Genomic DNA, 18,169 nt, shown 5'->3' on the forward strand with positions numbered 1-18,169 from the left:
GGAAAATTAGGGCTGGGAGGAGCCATAATATAGGAAGTGAGGCCAGCCAGGTGGCCAGAGAAAGAACTTGGTGTCCTTGACACCCAATCTATAAGCAGGGAAAGGGGCTGAGTGTGATTCACAGTGCAATTATTTTATTTACAAATCAGAAGCCACTTAAATAATCTGCAGACAGAAGTGCTGTCCAGGGCAGAAGCCTGGAGTCCAAATCAGCCCTTACCCTCCTAATGCCCATCAGTCAGCCCAGTGCTGCATCTGTTCCATGGGCCAGCCCAGGCAGGTGCCACCTCTACTGCCGTGGGAACTTGAGTAGCTCAAGTTTGATCACCCAAGCCCAGACGAGAGTTAGATCCAGGCTCTCCGGGAATTTATTGAATTCCCTCAGGCCAAAGGAATGGTGATTCAGTGATGACAACAGCTGTAGAAGTAGGGGTTTGCCTTCTGGTCCAGGTCCACGCCCTTGTCTTCTGTCAAAAAGAGAGGTGGCAGCTCAGCACCGTCCTGTTAGGGTCAGGTAACATGAAGGGAGCTAGATGCTGAGGGCCTAGGGAAGTCTCCAGACAGGCTAAGGAAGTACATACACACCTGTCATCACCTGGAAGGCAGCCACACCGACGTAATCCTCTGCCACTTTCTGGAAGAGCTCGTCTGGCAGGAAAAAGGACAATCAGTGAGGGCCCAATGCCAGTAGTCCTGGGATCACCCAGAGAGACAGTCCTCCAGGCTCTTTGCTTCCTCTGGTGCCACTGCCTGTTCCTGCTGTGAGGCCCAGAACAGCACTCACCCACACTCTGGCCTGTCTTGCTGGATGTTTCAAAGAGCTGAGCTTTGATATCTGTAAAGAAAAGTGACTAAAGCTTCATATCTGAGAATCGGGTAGACACAGACAAAGGGGAAATTCAGCAGTTCAGGGGCTCTTCTGGACCCCCACAGGTTCAGGGAGGCCAGAAAGCTTTCCCAGGGGACATTGCCAAGGCAGTCACTATTTTCTGTGACCCACCCAAGCAGCCACTTCCCTCCCCCATCCCCAGGGAGCTGAGGAGCAGCTACTATCTGCATAGTCCTGGACATCGTGGAAGTCCACACGTCGACGTCGCCTGTCCTCCTCCAGCAGGTCACTCTTGGTGCCGCACAGGTAGATCTGACAGCTCTGAAGCAGAAGACAAGGTCAGGGTCACCCACACAGATCACCAGAGTCCCAGCCCCTGGTCTAGCTACCTACCTCCTCTAGGTTGCGCAGTTCCTTCACCCAGAACTTTGCCCGCTCAAAGCTACTGCTGTCCGTGAGGTCTTGGTATGGGTCACGCAGGAAACACCAAGCGTCAGTGTCTATTCTCTAAGACAAGCCTGGCACCCACCCCTTCTTGTTTGAGGAAAAGGCCAGAACCAGCGTCCCACACCCCTTACCATAGCAGACGATGGCAGCCTTGGCGCCCCGATAGTAGATTCGGCTCATAGCCTCGTAGCGCTCAGAGCCTGCTGTGTCCTGAAGAGCAGGGGGAAGCTCAGCCCTTACCTAAGTTACTGAGCTTATACATTCTCCAGACCCCCACTGTTAAACTGGGGACTAGAGAAGAGAAATGGTTTCTTTAAGGCCACAAGTCCGACAGGAATAAACAGGACTAGACCTCAGGAATGGGTTTTCCCAGCAATACCTGCCCAGGGGACTTACCCAAATACCCAAAGTCACCGTCCGGTCTCCGACAGACATCACTTTGGCCACGAAGGCGGCCCCGATGGTCTGCAACCAGGGGTAAGCGATCAAGATCGCAGGTGCGGGCTAGCCCTCTCCCACCCGTGCCGAGCCCCGCGAGGCGCACTCACGTTCTGATAGGGCCCCACCAGGAAGCGGTCGTGTACGTATCGCTCCACCAGACTCGTCTTGCCCACGTACTCCTTGCCCAGCATCACCACCTTGACGTCCACGCGCTGCCCGCTCATGATCTCAGGGCCGCCTTGCCCGCGTCAGACTGCTGAGCCCCAGGGCTAGGTAAACCCGGATCTCCGCTCGGGCAGGCAGCGGCCAAGCCTCAGTCCCTACAACTCGAGACACTAGGTCGGAGTCGAGCTAAAAAGCAGCACCTCGCCTTTCCCCGCTCTTCGGCCCCGGGCGCTGATCCTCCTTCCAAGAGCCCAGGGCCCAGGGAGGCCTGGGAACACGCGGGGCAGCGCCCTCAACGGCACTGTACGCCGGCGCCCAGCTCGCTCAACACCCGGCTCAGGCGCCGCTCCAGCTCGGATTTCCCACCGAACTTGGGGTCCCCTCCAACCCCGCTTGTCTCATAGCTCCCCGACTCCTGCTGGGAGAGAAGGTAGAGGGCAAGGGGGCGGGACCATGGGTCACGTGCACAGGCGCCGGAAGTGGTGCTACTGCGAGTCTGCGCCGGAAGTGGTGGGTGGCGGGACAACTTCTCATGGCGGCGGCAGCTGGTGGGGCGCGGAACCGTGGTGACTGAGCTGCGTGCCTGGCGGGCGTGCGCCAAGTCCCGGCCTGGCCTCCGCGTGCCCCCCGGGCTCTGCACCCCTGATGCTGCGCGGGTGCTGATCCCACTCCGGCCGGGACGATGGTGAAGTATTTCCTGGGCCAGAGCGTGCTCCGGAGTTCCTGGGACCAAGTGTTCGCTGCCTTCTGGCAGCGGTACCCGAATCCCTATAGGTACGTAGCCCAGGAAAGAGCAACCCTCCCCGCTCGCTGTTTAGAGATCGAAGTGTGGGGCCGGGAAAGACTCGACGTCGATTCCGAGAGAGGGGATCGCGGGAACCGTGGCTGTCTTTAGGGCAAGAGGACCCTATTGGGGCAATGGCCAGGCCTGCAAGGTGCTGGAATGAGGCTACGCCTGGGCGGTGGTTTACTTGAGGCCTTAAGTCTAAAGTTCTCTCAAGGTGGCGAGACAGAAGGAGGCGGCGACACAGGAATGGGAGGGATTCTGGGGTTGGAATTCTATACTCTCCAGCGGTGCAATAAATTGTGAAGGGCAGGCATGCTGGAAGGCCCAGGAATCCAGGTCAGGGAGGAGGCTAGAGTTGGAATTTGGATAGGTTCAAGAGACTCTACTTAATGTGACCCACTGCAAGTTTGGGGGAAGGCCTCTCCATTCTGGTCCTGGAGGCTCCAAATGGGAACCCCAACAGGGAGGCTCCCAGGGGTCACCTTTATTCTGACACCTGCAGCAAACATGTCTTGACGGAAGACATAGTGCACCGGGAGGTGACCCCTGACCAGAAGCTCCTATCCCGGAGACTCCTGACCAAGACTAACAGGATGCCCCGCTGGGCGGAGCGACTATTTCCTGCCAATGTTGCTCACTCGGTGTACATCCTGGAGGATTCTATTGTGGACCCACAGAACCAGACCATGACCACCTTCACTTGGAACATCAACCATGCCCGGCTGATGGTGAGACTCCCGTGGTTCCGCCCAGATACATGTGGCTAGGGAGCCAGTGATACTGAGGGAGGAAGGCAGTAGTTTTTAAACAGGAATCCATCAAGCTATTGGGTGCCTAGGGTGTGCCTCAGAAGGGAAAGAATCTGGGCCCCATGCCGCACGTGGAATAGAGGAGTTAAACTTTTAGATGTCTTACATAGTAGTTTTCTGCCTAAGATTTTGGGGGAAAGGGATTCCACATACCTTTAATCTCATTTTTAAAACTTGAAAATCCATAGTTTAAGGAACATTCTACAATATCTTGTCACATATGAATACCCTGAAATTTTCAGAGAACTTTTGTTCTTTCTCACTTAATCTTCACAATAACCCTGGGAGGTAGGCATTACTCTTGTACAAAAAGAAAGGGAGGTTCAAAGAGGGTAACTGTCCTACAAGATTACTGAATGAGCTGGCAACTTTAAATACACTGCCCCAGAGTTATTTGAAGGCCTCATAGCAGACTACCTAGAGGACATTACCTCTGTGGTTCTTAAATTCTCAAGATAGTGATCCTGCTGTGAGAAATGTCTTTCGGTCCAACTGTGAGACAGGTCTTTGAAGGGTTTCTCTTGGAAGTACTAGTCCCCTTTCTCCTCTCTGATAATGAGAACTGTGACAATTGCCAACTTTTTTTTTTTTTTTTTTTGTATTTTTCTGAGGTTGGAAACAAGGAGGCAGTCAGACAGACTCCCGCATGCGCCCGACCGGATCCACCTGGCATGCAGCAATCAGAGCCATTCTAGCACCTGAGGCAGAGGCCACAGAGCCATCCTCAGCACCCGGGCAAACTTTGCTCCAGTGGAGCCTTGGCTGCGGGAGGGGAAGAGAAAGACAGAAAGGAAGTAGAGGGGGAGGGGTGGAGAAGCAGATAGATGCTTCTCCTGTGTGCCCTGGCCGGGAATTGAATCCGGGACTCCCACACGCCAGGCCGACGCTCTGCCACTGAGCCAACCGGCCAGGGCCCAAATTCCCATTTTTATTTGAATTTCCAGAGAGCTCAAAAGCTGCAAAAGGTGGAAGGCTAAAAACATTACATGTGTCTAGACATGAAGGTATAAAACCAAATCCAGGATCAGGGTGGAGCTGGAAGGCACTCTGCTGATCTCAAGTTCATTTTTAAAGGGTCAGAGGAGAGCTTGTAGAAAGTAGAATGACCTTGATGTTCTTGTTCTGCAAGTGCAGCATGGGGTGCAACAAAAGAAAGGAATGGATTTTTATTTTATTACTCTCCTTCATGAAAAAAGGCAGGGGGTCAATTTTTTTTTTTTTTAATTTATTCATTTTAGAAAGGAGAGGGAGAGACAGAGAGAGAGAGAGAGAGAGAGGAGAGACAGAGAGAGAGAAGGGGGGGAGGAGCTGGAAGCATCAACTCTCATATGTGCCTTGACCAGGCAAGCCCAGGGTTTCAAACTGGCGACATCAGCATTTCCAGGTCGACACTTTATCCACTGCGCCACCACAGGTCAGGCATGCAGGGGGTCAAATTTATGTGAAGTTGGCAAAATGAGAGACCCACACAATCGTGGTTGGCCTGACTCCCTGCACAGATGGTGGAGGAACGATGTGTTTACTGCGTGAACTCTGATAACAGCGGCTGGACCGAAATCCACCGAGAAGCTTGGGTCTCCTCTAGCTTATTTGGCGTCTCCAGAGCTGTCCAGGTGAGCAGCGTCATGGGGTGCTGAGGCTCTGCAGCCCAGGGCATTTGACATAAAGACTTGGCTAGGAGTCAGTAGGCAGCTCAGAATCCTTCCCCTTTTCATCTTTTGCCAGGAATTTGGTCTCGCTCGGTTCAAAAGCAATGTGACCAAGACAATGAAGGGTTTTGAGTACATCTTGGCCAAGCTACAAGGTAAGAACCTCCCAGGCCAAGCTGGAGTCAAGTCTTATTTGCCCTGACTGGTGTGGAGCCTGGGGCTGTCACTCCTCTGCTCTAAGCCTGGGATTCATCTGTACCCTGGGCAAATACCACTTTTCCCATAGGGCCTGGCTTCCAGGAGGTGAATGGTGTGGGGAACAATTAGGTATGTCTTGGCATTCTCTGAAGCCAGCCTCCTGCCCTTTGCTTCAGGTGAAACCCCTTCTAAAACCCTTGTTGAAACAGCCAAGGAAGCCAAGGAGAAGGCAAAGGAGACAGCACTGGCAGCTACAGAGAAGGCAAAGGACCTTGCCAGCAAGGCAGCCACCAAGAAGCAGCAGCAGCAGCAGCAGCAGCAGTTTGTGTAGCTAGCCCAGATCCTGGTGCAGCAATGTAGCAGGCCACCCGGCTATACTCCCTTGGCCCTCCCCTCTTGTACTTTCTTATTAAAAGTCATTTTCCAGCCTGATCTACTTTCTGGGTGGTGGGTTGGGGGAGGTGTCTGGCATCTGTAGTGCATCAGACACGTTATCCACATCTGGGCCAGGCCTGCTTCTTCCTGCATCAGGTAGCTGAAGACAGGCGCAGAGAGGTGCCATGCATGCCTTGCCCAGGGTCACAGACAGCCTTCAGGCAAAGTGGTCATAAACACTAGACTGTAAGCTCCATGAGGGCGAGGATCTTTGTTTTGTTCTCTGCTGTATCCCAAGTACCTGGATCAATATCTGACACATAACAGGCACTCAATAAATATTTGTTGAATTCATTCAGCCCCAGCAGTGGAGTCAGAAGACCCTGGTTTGAATCTTAACTCCACTGTATCCTGGCTTTGGGCCTCAGGTAAGCCCCATCTGCCAAGTGGGGAGCTGTGAGGATGAAAGGGGCAGTGCCAGCATGGTCAACAATGTTAATGGTGGCTACTGATCTCACTTCCTCTTTCCTATTTTGTAGCTGGGAGTTTCCCCATTTTCATCAGGCAAGACCATGGACAGGAAATTAAAAAAGAGCCTTTTAATGAAAATACTGTACAGTTATCTGTGGGGCAAAGGCCAGGGGGCCTTGTCTAGAAGGAACACAGATGTGGGCCCAAGAGACTTCCCCTTGTGTCCCCATGGGGAACCAAGTGCTACCAAAAAAAAAAAAAAAAAAGGCCTGGATGGGTAGCCTAGACCGAAGCTGCCTGCCCTGCCAGGCTCAGGGGAAGCCAGGCCCCTCCCCTAAGAGGAACTGCAGCAGGGAGCAGTGGGGCAGACAGAGCACCTGTTCCCATACAAGGTCCTTTTAGTGCGTTCCAACAGGATGTGACTGAGCAGCCCTTGAGGCTTGGGGAGGGCTCCTGCCTGGTAGAGTGGAGTAGAGGTGCACTCTGGGGCGGCGAGGGTCATAGCCAAGTGCCACTATGTGAGTAGCTGTGCTCCTGGCCTGCACTGAAGCCCTGTAGTAGCTCAGCCTCACTCCCGAACACCAGGCTCTCCACGTCCACCTCCAGTTCCTCTGCACAGGGACAGGTCCAGTCAGGAGACCTAGCCCACCAGCCCACCCACCCCTCCACTTTAGAGCACTCACCTTGGTCTGAATCAGAACGCTCGGAGGAGAGGCCTGAAGAGTCCAGGCTGTCTGCCCGCAGCCGCTCTCGCTCTCCGGCCCCTGCCACCCCCCGGAGCTGCTCCAGCTGCTGCTGCAGACTCTGCTGCTTGCTGCGCAGCTTCTCCTTGAGCCTCTGGGCCCGCTGCTCCTGCTCCTCCAGCTTCTGCAAATCCAGAGAGAGCAAAAGGCTTGGGTCAGCTGCCTGGGAGCCTAGGCCTCATCCCAACATCACACAGCAGCACACAATGGCCAGTTGGTGACTGCCTGCTCCAGATGGCTCACTAAATTGGCTCCAAAGGGTTGCCCCCACATCCACCAGGAAATCTGGCTCTCCTGTCCCATGTAAATGGCCTGTGAGTTCTGTCTAGCTGGGTAGAAGGGAGAGCAGCACAATCTCCAAGACCTTCAGGATTTAGTTAGATGGGACCTAGTCAGGTGATGAGGAGCCTTGAGAGTTGGTATCAAAGAACAGGAATGGGGGGTGGGCTGTGGTATGCTGGCCAGTGTGGACCCCATCTGAAGGAGGGAAGGCAGCTACCTCCAGGTTCTGGCCCATCACGGCCACATGGAAAGAGGCCCAGTGTGGCCAGATCTCTCAGTGTCTTTAAGAGCTAGAAATTCAGGCTTTTCATGTTAAATGTCCTCTTAAGTGCTGCCAACTAACTTTAACTTAGAAAACTATAGACTAAACAAAGGCTACCATTTTGTAACTCCTGGTCAGGACCCTCCTAGGAACCCCAAGGCTTCCTCAGCATTAATCTGCTCACCCCAACCCCACCAGAGCTCTGCCAGCCCCAAGTGCCAGGGCTTGGAAAGCCAAGAGCTCTCCCATCAGAGCCCTTGGTGGGCAGGCAGCTGCAGTCAACAAGACAGGGAGCACGGGGAGGGGTCATTGGGACTGGGTGTAGAAGGATGAGTGACAGCTGCCTAGGCAAAGATGGAGAAGGAGAAGCATCCAGGCAGAGGGAGATCAGGAAGAGCACCAAGAATTCAGCTGTTTGGTGGGGAAGGGGGAAGAAAGACTAAAAAAGCGGGCCAGTGGCAATGCCTGAGTCATGAAGGGCCTTGAGATCACAGGAAGTAAGGACGGCGACTGTCCAGTCAGGAGCCATGGAAGGTTTTCAGCAGGAAACCTGAACAGACCTGTGTGCTACAAAGAACATCTTAAGGCAATGTGGAGGACAGGCAAAACAGGAAGCAAGAGTAGAGGGGAAGTGATGGGGCTTCAAGGAAGCAATCCCCAGGTCCTGCCCACCAGCCAGTCAGCACTTAGGGGCACACCATCCCTCAAAGAACCAGACCAGGCAAGCTTCATGTGAGAAACTGGAGCCTGTTACTAAGCTAGGGTGTTATTCAGCCACTGTGAGGGTAGCATGGACAGTTCCCACACTGTGATTTATTTGCCACATGGCACATCCATCTGTCTCTGCCACAGCCCCCTGGGCCTGGGTTCTGAATCTGCCTCTCAAGAGCCTGGCTGTGCCTCCACTTCTTCCTCTGTCAAAAGAACCAGGAGGGCAGGAAAGTCCTCTATTATTTCCAAGACCACTCCTAATTCCCTCTGGGGTTACCTGGGGCTTTGAGTCAGCACACCCTACTCATGTCTGCCAGGGGGCAGCAGCAAGGGCCCTGGGAATACAGTGACTGCCATCCCCTGTCCTTTCCCCATCCTGGTCTCTGGAGCTGCCTTCCAAAGTGGCTTCAGGAGAGATTGCTCAGAACAGGAAGCCTTGAAGGATGGGGGAGAGGAAGATGCAGGACCAGCCCTCTACTATCTAAGGGGTCCTTACACATGATCTTCAACAGGCATGACCCCCACACAGAGGAGGAAAGGAAGCCCACAGAGGTTAAGTGCCTGGACAGGGAGGGGCCTCACAGTTGGAATAGAGTAATAGCTGTAATAACAACAGTGAGCATTTATTGGGCGAAGGTTGAAGGTTAAGCCTCAGAACAATCTTGAGTCATTTTTGCTTTTCTTCCCATTTAACAAATTTGGAAACTAAAAGCACAGTGGACCTCTCCCCAGTTTTACCCAGTCACCCCCTTCCATACTTGTCTCTATGAGCTGGCAAGCTGGCTCCAGGGTACAGCGGCAGCCCTTACCTGGATGTGCACCCTGGCCCGACGCAGAAGGCTCAGTGTAGTATATCGGGCACAGTCAGCCCCTAAGGGCATCTGCTGCTTCAGCTGCTCCAGGCACCGTTTCAGCTGGGCCCTCCTGCAGGGGAAGGAGTCTGGAGGGCAGTGCCAGCCCAGCCTTGCTAGCCAGAGGGCTGACAGGGGAGGGAAAGTCGGACGGAGGCAGTTCCTGGGGCCCAGTGCTGTCAGAACATGGCTGGGACTCACCTGCGCTTCTCCAGTTCATTGTGCACAGACCTGCCAATGCCAGTGAGGATGGGGTGAGGGGGTGTCAGTTGCTGTCCACACCCTCAGTCCTAGGCTGCCAGGGGCTCAAATCCACTACAGATCTCTGACCCAAACTAGCTGGGTATGGTAACCTTGTGCTGGCCTCAGGCACCTAAACTGCCAGGCAGAAGCAGACTCATGGGAATGTACAAATTCTGAGAGAGGCTTGCTCAGATAACTATGGAGTCCAAACGAAGCCCCCTACCAGCAGTCAGGAAGGGCTTCCTAAACAGAGGTGAGTTTAGCTGAGTCAGAAACAAGTTACCCAAAGCGAAAAGTGGAGGGAGAGTCACTCAAATTGGAGGGAACAACATGTGTAAAGGGTGGAGATGAAGAGAGAAAGGGAGAATGCCTGGGGGGGAAAGTGAGTGGTGTGATATGCAGATTGTAGGAGTGGAAGCGGGACCCAGAACCGCCTTGTTTATGGTTTCTGGCACATCAGGGGTGCTCAGGAAATAGTTCTTGAATGAATACAGGGTGTGTGTTTGGGGGATGGAGAGATGGCAGGAGGAGTCTAAATATCTCCAGAGTAGGGTACCGGGCCCAGAATATCCAACATGGGGGAAGTGGTCCGGGAAGGGGCCCCAAGATGGTCAGCACCCACCCCACCTCCTCCGCCTCCCCCGTTCCTCCTCACCGCCCACTGTCCAACGCTCCAGGAGCTTGAAGGGATCGCTTCCTCGTCCTGTGGACTGGGCCTGGACTTCGGTGCGGGCAGTGGGACGCGTATCCGTGCTCAGCCTCTGCCAGAGAGAGCCCCAGTCCGTGTCAGCCTGGAGCTGGTCCCACCCGGCGCCCCAGGCACGGCATGGTTAGGGATGGACTTTTGGCGATAGGGTCATCTCCCCAACACCTCCCAGCCCGACAGCCCGCAGACCCCTCTCCAGTTGAAAACGGAGGTGCCCCGGGGCTACTGCCTTAAAGCCATGTATGCATCCTTCAAGGTGGGAGCCAAGTCCATCCCAGGTCTGTGTCAGTAAGGTCGCTCTGCCTGGAGTCCGGCCAAAGGTTCTGCCTCACCTCTCTCGCGACGTTCCAGGAACTCGGCCGCCTGCAACAGGACCTGGATGTTGCTGGCCACGGGTTCCATGTCGGCGACAGCTAGCAGCAGGCAGGCGGACGGGAGGTGCTGACCAGAGGACCAGCCACAACACTTTTGTTACAATGTAACTGACACGGTGCAACAAACACTGGCGCCCGCCCCCGCCCCCTGGACGCCCCGCCCGCCAGATGATCCAGCTCTTGGCCCCGCCCCCTCGGACTCCCGTGTTGCAGGTACTGGCGCCAGCTCCAGGCCAGGCCCTTGGACAAACCCCCCAAGCTGGAGTGGTGACGTGTGTTAACCGCCTTACTCAGCGACCCCGCGCTGTCTACTTGGCGCTTCTAGACCTCGGTATCCAGCCCGGGCCGGTGGCATGGGGCGCGCACAGAGAATGGTGGCCTAGGGGCCTGTAGTCTCGGACCCCCGGCCCGGGCAGCTGCACGTGGGCACCGCGGAGGCAGGCGGGTGAACGCCTTTGCCCATTGGCGAGTGGTCTCTTGCGGCTCGCTGTCGTCGCTATTGGGGCGGGGCCGAGGAGCTTCTGAGGCACAATTGGCTACGGCTGACCCCGCCTCTTCTCGCCGCTGGACAACACATTCGAGCGGGAAAAGGAGCAGGTTTCAAATTTGAAAACCTAGGCGGTGGGGGCGGGGCGGAGCGAGGAACGGGGACGCAGTGCGCCTGCGCCAGGGAAGGGGTCTGGGATCCCTCTCTGCGCTCCGGAAGTTTGTTCCCCGGTCATTAGGCCGTCTTCCCCCGTGGGCCCTGCTAGGCTTCAGCTTCCTATTGTGGTCATTGGAAATAATCTCCGGCCTCTCCTGAACTGCAAGGAAGGTACTGTCGCTACAAAATGTCAGTAAGGTACCAACTACCTGCGCCCGCCATACCCTGGAAGCGGGCTGACTTGCTAGAGAGCCCTGGGTCCTGGAGCCAACAGAGCTGGGCTCCTCTCTGTCACCGCTGCTTCTCAGTTATGTGACTCGGGAAGTAACCTCCCTCCTGTAAGCTCGGGAAGCCCTGCAACAGTGCTGTTAAAAGCCAGAGCAGCGGCCCTGGCCGGTTGGCTCAGTGGTAGAGCATAGGCCTGGCGTGCAGAAGTCCCGGGTTCAATTCCCAGCCAGGGCACACAGGAGAAGCGCCCATCTGCTTCTCCACCCCTCCCCCTCTCCTTCCTCTCTGTCTCTCTCTTCCCCTCCCGCAACCGAGGCTCCATTGGAGCAAAGATGGCTTGGGCGCTGGGGAGCCTCTGCCCCAGGCGCTAGAGTGGCTCTGGTTGCAACAGAGCGACGCCCCGAGGGGCAGAGCGTCGCTCCCTGGTGGGCGTGCGGGGTGGATCCCCGTCGGGCGCATGCGGGAGTCTGTCTGACTGTCTCCCCGTTTCTAGCTTCAGAAAAATACAAAAAAAAAAAAAAAAAAAAAAGCCAGAGCACACGCTGGCGCTGAGCCCAGTAGGTAGGAGTTGCTAATTTCTACCTCAGGGTCCACCAGATGCAGGCTTATTCCTCCCCCAGAGCATAGCCCGGTGACTTCCTAGCCTCCCAAAGGAGTAGCAACAGTGACTCCAGAGGCAGCACCGTAGTGTTTGATAGGTCCTCACAGGAAAAGACAGTGAGAGGGCATGTCAAGGAGCATTTGACCTAAACAGAGAGGTCAGAGAAGGTTTTTCTAGGGAAATGAATAGGTGTTATTTTTGTATAGAGGGATGTAGAATTCCAGACAGAGGAACAACAGGTGCAAGGGCCCTAAGTCTAAAGGGAATGTATGCTGGCCTGACCTGTGGTGACGCAGTGGATAAAGCATCAACCTGGAAATGCTGAGGTCGCTGGTTCGAAACCCTGGGCTTGCCTGGTCAAGGCACATATGGGAGATGATGCTTCCAGCTCCCCCCCCCCTTCTCTCTCTCTCTCTGTCTCTCCTCTCTCTGTCTCTCTTCTTCTCTCTCTCCTCTCTAAAATGAATAAATAAAATAAAAAATAAAAGGAATGTATGATGACTGAAAGGCAACCACTGTAGCTAGCATAGAGAGAGCAAAGAGCAGGTGCAGGCTGATGCCAGAGAGGTGGACAGGTCCCAGAACAGGCTGATAGGTTCCCCACATCCCCACCCACAATTAGTTATGTCTGAAAAAGGAGTCACAAGGTTTATACATGAATTTCCTATTTTATTTCACTAAAGTTGGCAGCCACAAACCCACTGGTCAGACATTTGGGACCCAGATGGCCCACCACAGCTGGAGATACTCCCACAGGAAGTTGTGGAAGTGAGATGGGCTGCACAGATCTAGAGTGATGACATTGAGGAGCTAGGAGCCATGAATAGGATCCGAACTAGGGAACAACATAGAAGCCAAGGTCAGCCTGGACTCAAGCCTCCCATGAATATAGCTTAGGGCCACCAGCCAGGGGACAGGATGTAATACCTCTCAGGGAGCAGGGCAGATGGGGAGGATGGAGCTCCTACCACAAGCCTTTGGATGCCCTTCTGAGTCCCTCTAAGAAAATGCTAGTGCTAATGCCTTCTGGGTATAGGACTGAGCAGAAGACCTACAGTGCACCTGCCCCCTAGCAGTGACTTAAAATATCTGTCCCAGACCACCAGGTCCGACATGGTCCAACCTGAACAATGCAGCCCTGTAGCTCCCCTGCCGGCTCCCCATCCCTTGGTGTTGTCTGCCCGCAGTAACTGTAGCTGTGCTGCCTGAATGTTAGTGTAGTTTCTGTTGAGACTAGCGTCCTCTGGGCTCTAAGGAACAAAGCCTACAACTGTGCCCTGGGGGGAGGGGAGAAGGGGACACCCACCCTGCTGCCTTGCCCTAGCCAGGACCCCCAGAAGAGGGCAGCTTGCAGTGGCCTCAGTCCCAGGCTCACCATCCTCTCCCTATGGACAGGATGCCCAAGGAGATGGGTCCTGCTATCCCCCCAGAAACCTTTCACCTCTTCCCTGTGGGTGAGAGTAGTAGTGGGAGGGAAGGGCAGAGGTGGGCAGTATTGGAGCTGAGGCCTGGCTCAGACCCTAGACCAGGGGTAGTCCACCTTTTTATATATACCTACTGCCCACTTTTGTATCTCTGTTAGTAGTAAAATTTTTTAACCGCCCACCGGTTCCACAGTAATGGTGATTTATAAAGTAGGGAAGTAACTTTATTTTATAAGACTAGAAAGCCCAGCGGTCATACGAAATGACCGCTGTTCTAGATATTATAAATTGTAATTAAAATGATTCGTGCAAAGGTGTCTGCTAATTCAAACTGAATTACCCAGGGCAGGCGGCAAGGACGCTCCTTTGCTTAGTGCCCCATGGGGTTTCTCTCTTCTACTTGCTTAATTGCTTAAAGTAGAGTGCAATGAAGGAAACCACTGGCGGTACATTCCTTAAGAGCCACCGCTAGCTCAGTAAATAAAGGTGATTTAAATAATAAAATGTTAATTCACATGTCAAAGATCTCTTTGTACACAACATTTCTTGTGTAGATCTTTCCATCATTTTTTACAATGTTTCAGTACTTGCAACATTGAGAAAATCCTTTCTTGCCACAGTCAAATCAATTAGTTTCTAACTTGAAGTTTAAGGACTGACAGTGTTCACATTTAATATTCATGTCACAAGAGGAATGCTCAAAAATTAGTTTCTCCGTTTGAAACTGTTTTAATCCTTTTTGCGTTTCGGTCAGCATTACTCTGTCATTTTTTTTTGCATTTCTCTCCTGCCTTTGTTTAAGGGACACATTTTGTCGAGACAGGCTTTTTTGTCTTGCACCTGAGGCAAGCCTTGTTTCTCTATGCTCATCAGTCTCATTTTGCCGAGAAAGACGCATTTGCTCTGCCACTGAAGCAAGCCTTGTCTTTCTCTGCTCAGTGGTTTCTTTTTGTCGAGAAAGCCGTTTTTGTGCAGCTTTAGCTCCTTTTCTCTCCTCTTCAGTGCTGTATTTTCTAGGAGGCATTCTAAAAAGAAATTACTTTAAGACATAGTTTTTATGTAAAACAGATGATTGCCAATGCAAACAAATGTTCACCTTTACCCTGACCCGCTCAATTTACGTTCAGCCGTGGCAACTTCACCCCATTGGCTAGTACAGTTACACAAGCAACCAATAAGCTATCAGCGACAAACAGACACTTAAGCCACATATAATAAAGATTTATAAAGCAGTTACAGCAAGTTAAAGCATATAATAATAATTACTTACCAAGTACTTTATGTTGGATTTTCGCTAAGTTTGGCAGAATAAGTCTTCATAAAACTACTTACTATAGTTAAATCTATCTTTTTATTTATACTTTGGTTGCTCCGCTACCGCCCACCATGAAAGCTGGAATGCCCACTAGTGGGCGGTAGGGACCAGATTGACTACCACTGCCCTAGACCCTTGCCCATCCCCCTCCCCACACTCCTGTCCTGGTCTCTCCTGCTTCACTCAATCCTCCCCTCTAAGAGTAGCATTTCTTAGTCATGGAGCTAGTCTGGTCATGCCCTTGCTGAAAGCCCCACCAGCAGCTCTGGCCTTCAAGACAAAGTTCAAGCTATGCCCTGGCCGGTTGGCTCAGTAGTAGAGCATCAGCCCGGCAAGTGAAAGTCCTGGGTTCGATTCCCTGCCAGGGCACACAGGAGAAGCACCCATCTGCTTCTCTCTCCTTCCCCCTCTACTTTCTATCTCTCTCTTCCCCTCCCGCAGCCAAGGCTTCATTAGAGCAAAGTTGGCCCGGGCACTAACGAAGGCTCCATGGCCTCCGCCTCAGGCACCAGAATGGCTCCAGTTACAATGGATCAACAGCCCAGATGGGCCAAGCATCGCCCCCTGGTGGGCATACCAGGTGGATCCCGGTCGGGCACATGCAGGAGTCTGTCTCTGCCTCCCCACTTCTCACTTCAGAAAAATACAAAAAAAAACAAACCAAACAAAAAACATTCAAGCTATGCTGTGCCCCTCAGCCTGCAAGTCAGGTGACATATGCCTTGCCTATCTCTCTGCCTCTACCAGCTTAGCTTATATGTCACTTCCTCGAGGAAATTCCCAGGCATACCTCAACAAAATATCTTTTGGAAAACAGCAGTGTTCCTGTGTCCCTCATGATCAGCCTCTTCCACCTGACTGACCACAATGATAGAGGAAACCAGTGCTGAGAAAGGGTGGAGGGGGACTGGGTAGGCCTGGATCTCTATGCATGGGAGGCTGCTGGGGGAGCAGTCAGCAGACCCTCAACTCAGAGGCCACTGCACAATAATGAACAGAGCCAGGGGACAGGGAATCCCCCACTTGAAATTTCAGGGGACTAGACCATGAGGCCTGGCTAGACTAAGTCTCAGGAGTGGCTGACAGTCACAATTATCCTGGAGATGGAGGTGAGGGGCACCAGGGAGAGGCCTCTGTAGGACCCGTAGTATGTCCACGTATTGATTCCTGATAGAGGTAGCTCCTCTCTCTCTCTCTCCTTGCTAAATCTTACTAAGAGTTTATCAACTTTATTAATCTTTTCAAAAAGCCAATTTTGGATTCAATTTGCTCCTATGTTCCTAGCTTCTTAAGATGGAAATGTAAATAATTCTTTTTATTCCTTTTCTGTTTTCTATTTATATCCCAGAATATCTTATTACCCTGTGTACTAATTTCCAGGGACTGCCACAACAAAGTATTATAAACTGAGTAGCTTAAAATATTATAATAAAAATTTATTCTTGCCTGACCAGGTGGTGGCACAGTGATAGACCATTGGACTGGGATGTGGAGGACCCAGGTTCGAGACCCCGAGGTCACCAGTTTGAGCGCGAGCTCATCTGGTTTGAGCAAAGCTCACCAGCTTGGACCCAAGGTCGCTGGCTCGAGCAAGGGGTCACTCAGTCTGTTGTAGCCCCCTGGTCAAGGCACATATGAGAAAGCAATCAATGAACAACTAAGGAACCGCAACAAAGAATTGATGTTTCTCATCTCTCTCCCTTCCTGTCTGTCTCTATCTGTCCCTCTCTCTGACTCTCCCTGTCTCAGCCACAAAAAAAAAAAAAAAAAAAAAAAATTTAGCCTGACCTGTGGTGGCGCAGTGGATAAAGCGTTGACCTGGAACACTGAGGTCACCAGTTCAAAACCCTGGGCTTGCCTGGTCAAGGCATATATGGGAGTTGATGCTTCCTGCTCCTCCCCCCTTTCTCTCTCTCTCTCTCCCTCTCTCTCTCTCCTCTCTAAAATGAATAAATAAATAAAAAATTTTTAAAAATTTATTCTCTAAATTTTGTTTGTTTGTTTTGGGTTGTTTTTTTTTTTAGCAAGAGACAGAGACAGATAGACAGGGACAAACAGGAAGGGAGAGAGATGAGAAGCATCAATTCTTCATTGCAGCACATTAGTTGTTCATTGATTGCTTTCTCATATGTGCCTTGACTAGGGGGCTCAAGTCAAGCCATTGACCCCTTGCTCAAGCCAGCAACCTTTGGGCTTCAAGCCAGTGACCTTTGGGCTTTAAGCCAGCGATCTCGGGTTCATGTTGATGACCCTGTGCTCAAGCTGGTGAGTCTGTGTTCAGGCCAGTGACCTTGGGGTTTCAAACCTGGGACCTCAGCATTCTCTCACAGTTTTAGAGGTTACAAGTGTAACATCTGGGCGTCTCAGGATTGGTCCCTTACAGAGTTTCTGAGAAAGACTCTGTCCAAGCCTCTCCTCGCTTCTGGTTCTGCTGGCATCCTTGGTATTCCCTGGCTTGCAGACACATCACTCCAGCTCTGCCTTCATCTTCACAAGGCCTTCTCCCCTGGGCCTCTGTGTCCACATTTTCCTCTTCTTATAAGGATACCAGTCATTGGATTAGGGACCACCCTAATCAATATGAACTCATTTAAACTTAACTAATTACATCTGTAAAGACCACATTTCCAAATTTGGTCACATTATGGGCTTCTGGATGGACATGAAATTTTGAGGGACACTATTCAACTCACTATTCAATTTGTTATACCCCTTATAAAAAATAATATAAATGAAGTCACTTCAAAATAGAGTCAATAGCTGCCATCCCAAAGGGACTGCCTTGCAGGTCTTACTTTGCAAACCTTTGAAATATTAAAACTGGGCCTCGGCCAGTGGCTCAGTATATAGAGCATCAGCCCAGCATATGGATGTGCTGGGTTCGATTCCCAGTTGGGTCACACAGGAGAAGCAACCATCTGCAACTCCCCCCCTCCCTCTCCCCCTCCTCACCTTCTACCTCTCCTGCAGCCAGTGGCTTAGTTTGTTTGAGTGTGTCCCTGGGTGCTAAGGATAGCTCAGTTGGTCTAAACATCAGCCTCAGGCACTAAAAATAGCTTAGTACTCAAGCATTATCCCCGGAAGGGGTTGCCAGGTAGACCCTGGTCAGGGTGCATGCAGGAGTTTGCCTTACTATCACTCCTCACCTAAAAAAAAAAAAAGGTTAAAACTGGGCAAAATAACCTTTGGACTGGGCCTAAAGCAGCATTGTATTCCAAACAAATATTAGAAAAGGTAACAGGGAAGTAGATATATGACTACCAGACTGAATTTTTTTTTATTATTAAGACAGAGAGTCAGAGAGAGGGATAGATAGGGACAGACAGACAGGAATGGAGAGAGATGAGAAGCATCAATCATCAGTTTTTCGTTGTGACACCTTAGTTGTTCATTGATTGCTTTCTCATACGTGCCTTGACCGTGGGCCTTCAGCAGACCGAGTAACCCCTTGCTCAAGCCAGCGACCTTGGGTCCAAGTTGTTGAGCTTTTGCTCAAACCAGATGAGCCTGCGCTCAAGCTGGCGACCTCGGGGTCTCAAACCTGGGTCCTCTGCATCCCAGTCCAACGCTCTATCTACTACGCCACCGCCTGGTCAGGCCAGACTGAAAATTAAA

At 52.1% G+C, this 18,169-nt stretch overlaps 3 protein-coding genes across 5 annotated transcripts; 1 reads left to right on the forward strand and 2 right to left on the reverse strand.

The window, feature by feature from the left end:
* Nucleotides 1-117: 117 nt before the first annotated feature.
* RAB24 (RAB24, member RAS oncogene family) lies at nt 118-2,310 on the reverse strand. 3 transcript variants are annotated; one of them, XM_066341493.1, is made up of 8 exons: nt 1,825-2,310; nt 1,673-1,741; nt 1,408-1,486; nt 1,223-1,290; nt 1,051-1,150; nt 785-835; nt 586-648; nt 118-464 (listed from the first exon to the last, which is right to left on the reverse strand). In XM_066341493.1, exons 1-8 carry the CDS (start codon nt 1,939-1,941, stop codon nt 403-405), a joined length of 609 nt encoding a protein of 202 aa, XP_066197590.1. In that variant the 5' UTR covers nt 1,942-2,310; the 3' UTR covers nt 118-402. The 3 variants fall into 3 exon arrangements, with proteins under 3 accessions (XP_066197590.1, XP_066197591.1, XP_066197588.1); XM_066341494.1 differs by having other exon boundaries at nt 118-501; XM_066341491.1 differs by having other exon boundaries at nt 118-467; nt 1,825-2,308.
* Nucleotides 2,311-2,385: 75 nt separating this feature from the next.
* Nucleotides 2,386-6,054, forward strand: PRELID1 (PRELI domain containing 1). The gene is made up of 5 exons (XM_066341489.1): nt 2,386-2,656; nt 3,172-3,397; nt 4,978-5,091; nt 5,204-5,282; nt 5,502-6,054. Exons 1-5 carry the CDS (start codon nt 2,565-2,567, stop codon nt 5,654-5,656), a joined length of 666 nt encoding a protein of 221 aa, XP_066197586.1. The 5' UTR covers nt 2,386-2,564; the 3' UTR covers nt 5,657-6,054.
* A 225-nt stretch (nt 6,055-6,279) lies between these two features.
* Nucleotides 6,280-10,696, reverse strand: MXD3 (MAX dimerization protein 3). Its single transcript, XM_066341490.1, has 7 exons — nt 10,634-10,696; nt 10,302-10,410; nt 9,919-10,024; nt 9,222-9,251; nt 8,979-9,093; nt 6,855-7,038; nt 6,280-6,782 (listed from the first exon to the last, which is right to left on the reverse strand). Exons 2-7 carry the CDS (start codon nt 10,369-10,371, stop codon nt 6,670-6,672), a joined length of 618 nt encoding a protein of 205 aa, XP_066197587.1. The 5' UTR covers nt 10,372-10,410; nt 10,634-10,696; the 3' UTR covers nt 6,280-6,669.
* Nucleotides 10,697-18,169: the final 7,473 nt, after the last annotated feature.

The sequence above is a fragment of the Saccopteryx leptura genome, chromosome 6 (assembly GCF_036850995.1).
Source record: "Saccopteryx leptura isolate mSacLep1 chromosome 6, mSacLep1_pri_phased_curated, whole genome shotgun sequence".
Classification (NCBI taxonomy): Eukaryota; Metazoa; Chordata; class Mammalia; order Chiroptera; family Emballonuridae; genus Saccopteryx; species Saccopteryx leptura.

Bases quoted from the DNA above. Each gene is read 5' to 3' on its own strand.
- PRELID1 (XM_066341489.1), top strand. From the start codon at position 2,565: ATGGTGAAGTATTTCCTGGGCCAGAGCGTGCTCCGGAGTTCCTGGGAC. The intron at 2,657-3,171 runs GTACGTAGCCCA...TGACACCTGCAG, and splicing joins CGGTACCCGAATCCCTATAG to CAAACATGTCTTGACGGAAG. The intron at 5,092-5,203 runs GTGAGCAGCGTC...ATCTTTTGCCAG, and splicing joins GCGTCTCCAGAGCTGTCCAG to GAATTTGGTCTCGCTCGGTT.
- MXD3 (XM_066341490.1), bottom strand. From the start codon at position 10,371: ATGGAACCCGTGGCCAGCAACATCCAGGTCCTGTTGCAGGCGGCCGAG. The intron at 10,025-10,301 runs GTGAGGCAGAAC...TCTCTCTGGCAG, and splicing joins CCTGGAACGTCGCGAGAGAG to AGGCTGAGCACGGATACGCG. The intron at 6,783-6,854 runs GTGAGTGCTCTA...GTCCCTGTGCAG, and splicing joins GCGTTCTGATTCAGACCAAG to AGGAACTGGAGGTGGACGTG.
- RAB24 (XM_066341491.1), bottom strand. From the start codon at position 1,941: ATGAGCGGGCAGCGCGTGGACGTCAAGGTGGTGATGCTGGGCAAGGAG. The intron at 1,742-1,824 runs GTGAGTGCGCCT...CCCTGGTTGCAG, and splicing joins TGGTGGGGCCCTATCAGAAC to ACCATCGGGGCCGCCTTCGT. The intron at 649-784 runs GTGAGTGCTGTT...TTTTCCTGCCAG, and splicing joins CAAGACAGGCCAGAGTGTGG to ACGAGCTCTTCCAGAAAGTG.